We start from the raw sequence: 8,929 nt of genomic DNA, 5'->3' as shown, positions 1-8,929 counted from the left end.
GTAGTTTTTTTTATTTTTATCGTAGATGAACATTAAAGCAATGTTTTCGCCATTTTCTTTATTTGTTTCTTACGTTTGTACATTTTTTGTGTTTTTCCCCAATACAACGTTTCACATTTCGGTTCATCGCTGTATGCAAACCATACCTTACTTATACGAACATTCATTTTAGTTGTAGCACAGTACTACTTAGCGTCAATATTTTAAATAACAATGATGATCGTGATGAGAATAGCTCATACATAAGAAAAAATTGCAAAAGTCGTCCTTCCACTCGAATCAATAAATAATAAACCCTGACCTAAACATAATAAATAAAAAATACTGTACCAAAGTTTTAAAAACTGAGAAAAAAATACTGATACCGAGATACAAATATATTGATACAAATTGAAATTCGCAGAATACAGTACATTATATGCTAGAAAAATGACAGTACAATAGGAAAAAATGCAATATAATGCAATATGCCTTTTACACTGTATTACAAATTCTGAGTGCTTTATTAAACACAAATACAAAAATATCATTATTAATTTAATCAAAGAACATACTCTATTGCACAGAGTACATGTTTACTCCCAAATACTAATCCAGGATCAGGTAACCAAAATATAACCATAACCAAACTGTGCAAAAAGATTCTGAACCAGTTTTAGGAGGTAATATCTACAGATATTCGTATATAAATTACATGTTTATGTTTGAAGTTGCTACTAGTTAATTTGGCATAATTCTGCACTAACCAAATGTTATTCATAGCCAGTGAACGCTGATCTTGGATCAGCATCTAGCAGCAACTTCACCCAACTCCCACATGAAAACAGAAAGAAAGGCTGCATTTCCTAGTCTATTGCTACATTTAGCAGCAGCAGTATAAACACAACTGCTGATTAAATACTAAAAAAGAAAAGTTTAAACAATGATATATTTTGACATACAATCAATTGAATTTTGAGGTTCTGTGAACCCAAGAAGTGCTTCCGTAACTATCTCTCTTTATTTTAATACAGTGATAGAAAGCTTGGCCAGAGGAAGTGTTGAAGGAATCTTACATCTTAATTCACACCTTAATGCTACAAAATAAGTAATAATATCAATGATAAGATACAGAACAAATAAATAAAATCCTCAAATAAATAACTAATATAAATAAATAAATAAATAGATAGATAAATAACACAAATTGTCATGAACAAATCATGGAAAAGGGGGCAAAGCAAACTGTCCCCACAGTCACTGTGGAGAGAGCGTTGGCACATGAAGGCCTGCAGGCGTGGATGCATTGGCTGTCTGCCCTGTCGGCCATTAATTTTTCAGCTTGAGGCTGAGTAAGACGCGCAGTGTCCAGTCGCAGTAGAGGCGGAACTTCTGCAGAATCTCGAGGGATGACTGCACTACTTCCCACTGTGACACAGGAATGGACGGCAGAGGCAGAGAACGGGCAGGTGTTCGTATTACCTCCGGTTTTGACATCTTGAGGAGGGAATAAGATGAAAGTGATGTGACGTTAATTTAAGAAGCAATAATTGCAGGAGTGCATCCAGGGCACATAGAATCAAACAGTGCCACTTTACAATAAGGCTACCGATACAAAGAGTTTAAGAATGGCTTATAATCTGGTTATTAATTAGGTTGTAACATTTTGTAAATTATTAATAGACAATTTCATACAAGTTATAACACAGTTTTCTTTTTATTAATGAGTTACTACAATTCACCAGTGGCAAAAGAGAGCCTTATTGTAAAGTGGTACCCATCAAACACTGGGCAATTTAGACACCAATTAACTGAGTGTATCTTTAGGCTGCAGGAGTAAGACAAAGAAAAGCTGAGGAACAGGAGAATCTGCATAACCCACCCATGTGGAGAAGGGATGGGATTGGAAGCACCTACAACAGTAGTGTAAGGAAGCAGCACTACAGTACTAGTACGGTTGCACTGCATGAAAGTAACAAGTAACAGGTAAAAGCAGCGGGAATTAACACAGCAGAGGTACGTAGCAGGACGGACAAAATAGGCACTACCCACCTGCCGCTGGAGGGACACAATGAGCGCCTTGAGGAGATGTATCAGCTCTCCTAGTTTAGCCAAAGCAGCATTCTCGTGCTTCTTTGTCGCATTGTTCAACCAGTCAAAATGGAGGTCATACAGCAGCAGGTCTGCGTGGAGCTGGGCCAATGTTGACTTCACCTGTGTATGGGGGAAAGAGCATTTATATCCAGCTCTGCTCCAGTGGTGCGTGTATGTTATATGAAAGGGGAGAGTTTTGTACCTCCAGAGAATTCAGATCTGTCGCTCTGCTGGTTATTGTTGGAAGTGTTTTGAACCTGTGTTCAATATCAGTGGCAATGACATGATTTTCCTGAAACAGAAAAAAATAAAAATAATAATAAGAATAAATATATATATATACGCCACCGCCTCTCCAGAGTCCTACCCGAGGGAGGCCACCACATCTCCAAAGCCCTAACCAGGTGAGGCCGATGTGTGTCTAAAGTCCTTCCCAAGGGAGGCCGGTGTGTCTCCAGAGTCTTGCTGAGGAGAGGCCACCATGTTTCCCTAGTCCTGCTGAGATGAGGCCAATGCGTGTCCAGAGTCCTACCCAGGGGAAGCCACCGCATCTCCAGAGCCCAGCCCTGGGAAGGCTGCTGCATCTCCAGAGTCCTGCCCAGTAGAGACCGTCATGTCTCCAAACCCCTGCTATGGGTAGGTCACTGTGTCTCCAGAGCCCTGTCCAGGGGAGGCTGCCGCATATTCAGTCCCTGCCTTTGGTGTTCTCAGAACACACTACCTGTGGTTTCCATTCATCCTTGTTCCATCCTTGCCAGCTCCTGTGGAACTGCTGCTCAGCCCAGCCATGCATCCTCCAGTTATGCCCACAACGGTTCCCTCTGCCCATCCTTCTGTTTCTCTTCCCGTTCATGGTTAAACCCCCAGTGTTCTGTAGTCGTCCATCTGATACTTCACCTCCTTAGATGTGCCCCTTTGTTTGTTCCCTTCCTTTCCCACCAAGTCCCTTTCAGTCCCTCAGTCCTGTGCCTCCCCTATCAGTCATAGTTCCCTCTTTGGTCCCTTGGTCGTGTATCTGTTGGGTCTCCTGTCTGTCCCCAATGTGGTCCTGGTACTGGTTCTAGTTCCTGGTAGTGTTCCCTAATCTGATGGTCCTGACCCAGCTCCTCATGTTCCACCTGTTTGTCTTTGGTCCCTTTTGTCATGCTCTGCTCCAGTCATTCCAATCTCTCAGTCTCCTGGGTTCCTATGTCAAGTCTTGTGTTGTCACTGGTCACTGTTTTTTCCTGTGTATTTGTGGTACTGGCAATACCCTTGCAAGCCTGGGGTTTGCATGTTCCTTGGGGGGGTAATGTCAGGATCAGCCCCTGCCCCGCCCCCTTTTATTATGTCAGTTCCCCTTTTGGCCAGCAGGTGTCACTGGTCATCCCATCTGGTATTAGCTCTTTTTGTTTCTTCTATTCCCTGTGCTGCGGCATAGATTAATGGGCTGAGCAGGTGGTGTCATCCAGGCTTCCCTTTCCATTGTGGGCTTAAGGCTGGCCAGAGGTCATTGAGTCAGTTGCGTTGCCTTGCTGCTTTGTGTTTGGTCCCAGTTTGGCTGTGAGTATTTGTTGCCTGATTGTGTGTTTGTAGCTGTTGTTGTCCCATGTTTGCTACTGTTCTGCTATAGTTGATCCTATGTAGCTCCATTCTTGTTCCTGTGTTGCTTCCTGCCTTAATTTTTGTCTTTTACCTGCTTTTTTTTTACCCCTAGTGGTTCCTTTCGTATTTTGTTTTGTTAAAATCCCTTATTTTGTTTGAGCCACAAGGTGGATCATCCTTCATTATGCCCATCCATAACAGGACCTGTTTGCTGGATTAAACTTAAAAATGTTAACAATATAAGTTGGTGACATGAAACCACAGGATGTTTTTGAAAGTGGTACAAAAACATATCCAGTGACTAAGAGCCGAGAATATGGAATAGACAACACAAGACCTGAGGGAAACTCCAGGATCAGGAATTAAAAAAAAAAAACACAAATCATTATGGAGAGCGCTGGAGGGATATATACATTTCTTATGATGACCACTGGACGGAGACAAAGAGCACTCTGCTGATTTTGCTGATTAAACAGTCTCAAAACTTGTTTCTTGGTAGCTGTGATAATGTAAATATGATAGTTAAATGCATCTTCTAATATATAATTTACATTTCGTCTGTATTCAAAGAGAATATACACAGTTCTTTCCCTGTAGTGACTACAGTAAATGCACACAAATAAACCAAATAAAGTAGTTCAAGCACAAACGTGTTAGTTGTTCTTTTGCATTTATGCAGCATGGTCACTGTTTTGATTGGTGTCCGTTATATTTTACAGATGTCGGGACTATGCAGTAGAATATTGTTTTGAAAATGTATTTATTTTATTTTTCTTTCAAAAGCACGAAACCAGGATGCATAACAGCGGTGATTGTCTTCAGGAAGTTCTTTTCAGTGCAACAGCACAACATAATTAGAAGACGTGTGAATTTAAATTTCCCCACGGTTTGCCTAAATTCCTGTTTCCTCACTCGTATCAAGTGTATGTCCCATTGAATGCTGTTCCATCTAGTTGCGCCGTGGTTGTTTTTGCGTTTTGCTCGTTTTGGCCTCTCGTCTGATTTTTTTCCACTCCTGTCTTAATTCCCACTGGCTTGTTACTACTGTGTTATTCACTGAAATCCTGTTGTTGATGCATTGATTACTTTGAAATTCTTCTTTCGTATTTTTCCGCTGTGTCTGTTATTGTTCTCCTCTTGCCCATTACAGCTTACTCCAGCTACACCACTTTCATTCTGGTTCAGTCAGGACTCTTTTTTTGTTCCTCTTATCCGAGTCTTCGCTGCATCTCGGATCATTACCTCGTTCATAACACCCCAACCCCCCCCCACCCCGCCACCCAGCTCCATGTCACAACCACGATCTCTTCTTCCTGAATGCAAATTCTGGAATTTGATAAATCTCTGATCTCTATCAAGGTACTTTGCTGTGGCGACCAAAAACTAAACATTAAACAGCACACCAACACAAACCCACCTATTCACAACACCCAATGTACACAGTAACACATTCACACATCTATACACAGACATACAGTTACATGTGCATGTACACTCACGGGCACTTTATTGCTTTTTTGCAGGGACTTTCCGCTGACTTCCATTCTATTTTTCTTTCCCAGCCTTGACCCGTACTAAATGGAACTCCACACAAGGAGAAACCAAAGTAAATGGTTCATGTCCTTGAAAACTGTTGCGAAAATATTTTCAAAGTGGCATTCCCAGTAAATTCCCTTGATGTCACTCGTTTATTATTCGATCGTGCCCGGGCATCTGGAATCCACATTAGCAGGTACTCGCAGACGTGTTACCTTCGGAAGCTTTCGGACAGCTTGGTACATAGTAGCAAGTGCACATAAACACACACACACACGCACGCACGCACACACACAATAGTACTGGAAAAAGAACGCACAAACGAGAGGACCGTGCATAAATCCAATGCATGCAAAAGCATACGCATGCAAGCACAAGTACATAGAATTATACGTGCGGCTTGAAAACGAGCAAATCACCAACAACACCCACAATATTTGCATTTACAACCTTCTTGCATACCTGTTTCAACCCGACTTTGGCAAAAGAGGAAAGGTAGTGGAAGTTAAGCAAAATCAGTTTGAGACTCCCTGCCAATGCTGTCCAAATAGTAACACTAATCTTTTTTTCGTCTGTGTTTAGTCAGAGTCTAGTCAGATGATCACCTGTTGCCGAAACACCTTGGAGCCCTTGAGAAATTTACTGTGTTTGGGTTAGATATGCACCAAACCAAATCACTCGAAGGACTGAAATGTATCCTGTATTTTTGGCGTGCAAAACTTCTGAAAACAATTCCACTCAGTTTCACTTGAGTTTTAAAATGCCAAATATATTATTTTTAAGTTTATCGCTGAATTGAAAGTTTTGTTATCAAGATTTACATATTACTTTTCAATCGAATGTCAAAATATATATACATTTTTGCTGTTGAAACAACAGCAAAAACAACCCACTACAGGGGTGCAACATTTCAATAAGGAACAGAACGTGAGTAAACTCACCAAGAGATCCTGTGTTAATTTAAGCAGATGCCTCGTCTGATTGGTCAATATCTCAGGGTCAACAGTTCGACGATGGTGGACAGGAGTCGGAAATGACAATGACAGGGGGGTCAGCAACAGTAAGATGGCCAGTTTGAGGGCGAAGGCAGTCCACACTGGAAAGGAAGAACAGAAAAAAAATCTAATGTGCGTAAAATCTGGGAACCGTTGGTATTAGTGACACTTCTACAGGCCCCCTGGTAACCATGGGGATACCCCTCAATTGGGAGTATCAGTATGCTGCGCATACAAAACAAAATTCCTCATACAGAAGTACGTTTTAGATATGAATTTTGATAACACATTTTGAATCATTGCCATTAAGCAAACTATCGATCTGTCAGCTTTGTTAGGAGGTACTCCCAGGTACCTTGTTAAAAGCGCTAAGCAATCACAGGTAACTGTACCTACTTGAGCTACTGTTTTTTTTTTTTTTGCACCATTTGAATCAAAATAAAAACAAAAACCAAACTTAATGAAACAAACGAATAGACAAACCCACAGACTTCAGAATAGTCAACCTAGCAGACATTAGATGTTGAAGTTACGTTGTAGCAATACAATTAAACGGGTTTGAAAAACTGCATTCAAAACACTTACATTTCATATTTCCTCGGTCCGAGATAAAAATAAATAAGCAAGCAAATAATAAATAAATAAATATAAATAAGCAAATGAAGGTTGCGGAAAAATAAATATTGAATGACTGCAACTCCAGGACGTGTCACGTGCTCCCAAATTTCTTCTGGCTCTTTTACTCTCCGCAGGGCAAAAGACGAATGAATGAATGAATGAAAGAATATTTGTGTGGGTGAGACAAATTAAAAAAAAATGAAAGCAAATGATAAAGTTTTTGCCTTTATAAAGTTATAGCAAAGTTCCTTTTATCTTTGAGAAGTAGGTGAAAGAAACAGACAGACAGACGGACAGCAGGAGAAAACTACAGAGAGATGACTGCTTAGAAAGAGAAGGATGTGAGTGTGTCTTATTTTTCGCGCAGTGAAATGTTTAGGCTTGTTAAAACTTCCTTTATAAAGACGTCGGCTGTATGACACATCGCCTGAGTCACCATTTCATTCATAAAACACACACACAGACACACATAGACACACACACACTCTCTCTCTCCCTCTCTGTCTCTCCCTCTCTCTTTCCTCCTCCCTCGTTTCGCTGCGCGGTGTGTCTTTTGCGAAATTTTACAAAATGTTCCGCTGTTTTTTTTCTGCTGTGTATCACTTTCCCTCTTTATATCTCAGAGTCTGTCTGTCGATATCTCTGTGCACTTCCTCTGCACCCCCTCACATTTTCTGTCTATCAGATCACCTATCGGTATATCTTTTCATCTCTAAATCTCTTCCCCTCTCTGTCTATCTGTAAGACCATTGTTTAATTTTACATCAGGCTATCTCCAGTTCTCTATCCTTTCTCTTTCTTTGCCTACATCCTTCTGTCTTTCCCCCACGATATCCTTATGAAAAGACTTCACAAATCATGCTCTTCTTAATTAATGCCTCTGTTATGTATCCCATGAAAATGCGGTGTGAAAACATAGGTAAAATATGCTCTTAATAGAAGTTCATACCAGGACCAAATGGGAATGTTAGTCTTCTGCTCGAACAATTTCCCAAACCATCTTAATCTTTCAGTGACACATCAGGGACATGGGGTTAGGGGTTGAAGTGAGGCTGTGAGCTGGACTAGAAAAACAAGTGCTAGACACCGCAGGACGTGAGTCGCGACACACTTACACAGAGAAAAAGTCCGAGTTAACGCAACATGCACCCAGAGTCGGCCAGCTCTGGAAACTGTAAGTCAGGTGCAGCCCAAGGAAGCCCGCCAATGCGAAAGGTCAAAGAGGCAAGGCTGACTTTCCAGTCAGCAGTAAGGGTTAATGAAGCGAGTGTATCCTGACCAACCTGACTGGGCCCCAAAGGGGAAATGTGTGTGGTGGGGTGGCCGGGGTGGGGGTTGGAGGGGGGGGGGCAGGGGGGAACTGGTAAATTGCTGCGCTATAGTTTGCCGGGCCACAAAGAAGTGGTGCAGTAGATGAGGCTTGGAGGAATAGATGAGTGTGAGGGTGGGATGGTGGGAGATATTAACACACTCCTTCTTTTCATTTCCCACATCAAAGACTTCTTTGAAGGCACAGCTGGGAAAGAATAAAAGAAAGAGTGAACATAAGTGAACTTAGTCACTCTCCCTCTTTCTGTCTGCCCTTCTAAGTGCAGCTGCCGGTGGTCCCTTGTACAGTAGTAGCTGCTCATACTCGTGTCAGCACGCTGACACTAGCGCCCCCTACCACCCGTCATGGGTGCTGCGATGTCATGCCAGAATGCACACCTGCGTGCCACTTTCATATCCTGCTCAACACATCGGCTCACTTCTCCCCAGCTTACGGATGACGGCTGCATGTGTCCATCCTCAAATAAATCACTGTCTCGGGAAACCTTTGATTGACCAAACCACTGGTTCTGGACTTGTCTGAGGCTGTCAGTTGGTTGCTTTCCCCAAGCAACGACAGAAAGTTTACGCTGTTCGGATGAACGAAAATCGTAATGTAAATCTTACCGCTACATTTGCGCGACTGATATAATGATGGGATGTGAGCTTAATCACCCAGGGTTACTAGAGGCAGTCAAGTATTCAGTCTGGAGCAGTATAAGTGTAATGAGCCATAAACACTCCATTATAGGTTAAGTTGATGTCTTTTAAAGATATTGTGGTGAACCTTAAATATCGTTTTCACTCGTGATTTT

The 8,929-nt window shown here is 41.7% G+C and overlaps 1 protein-coding gene across 2 annotated transcripts; it reads right to left on the bottom strand.

The window, feature by feature from the left end:
* Positions 1-43: 43 nt before the first annotated feature.
* il11a (interleukin 11a) lies at positions 44-7,200 on the bottom strand. 2 transcript variants are annotated; one of them, XM_023815440.2, is made up of 5 exons: positions 6,774-7,200; positions 6,135-6,289; positions 2,276-2,365; positions 2,032-2,193; positions 44-1,476 (listed from the first exon to the last, which is right to left on the bottom strand). In XM_023815440.2, the coding sequence occupies exons 1-5, from the start codon at positions 6,778-6,780 to the stop codon at positions 1,309-1,311; spliced, it is 582 nt and encodes a 193-aa protein (XP_023671208.1). In that variant the 5' UTR covers positions 6,781-7,200; the 3' UTR covers positions 44-1,308. The 2 variants fall into 2 exon arrangements, with proteins under 2 accessions (XP_023671208.1, XP_023671209.1); XM_023815441.2 differs by lacking the exons at positions 6,135-6,289; positions 6,774-7,200 and adding an exon at positions 5,157-5,338.
* Between the last annotated feature and the right edge of the window lie 1,729 nt (positions 7,201-8,929).

The sequence above is a fragment of the Paramormyrops kingsleyae genome, chromosome 9, assembly GCF_048594095.1.
Source record: "Paramormyrops kingsleyae isolate MSU_618 chromosome 9, PKINGS_0.4, whole genome shotgun sequence".
In the NCBI taxonomy this organism is placed as follows: domain Eukaryota; kingdom Metazoa; phylum Chordata; class Actinopteri; order Osteoglossiformes; family Mormyridae; genus Paramormyrops; species Paramormyrops kingsleyae.
Note: the sequence above shows the minus strand (reverse complement) of the source record. Positions and strands in the feature narration are given on the sequence as shown.

Bases quoted from the DNA above. Each gene is read 5' to 3' on its own strand.
- il11a (XM_023815440.2), bottom strand. The intron at 2,366-6,134 runs GTGAGTTTACTC...TTTCTGTTTCAG, and splicing joins AATTAACACAGGATCTCTTG to GAAAATCATGTCATTGCCAC. The intron at 1,477-2,031 runs GTGGGTAGTGCC...TCCCTCCTCAAG, and splicing joins TTGTGTCCCTCCAGCGGCAG to ATGTCAAAACCGGAGGTAAT.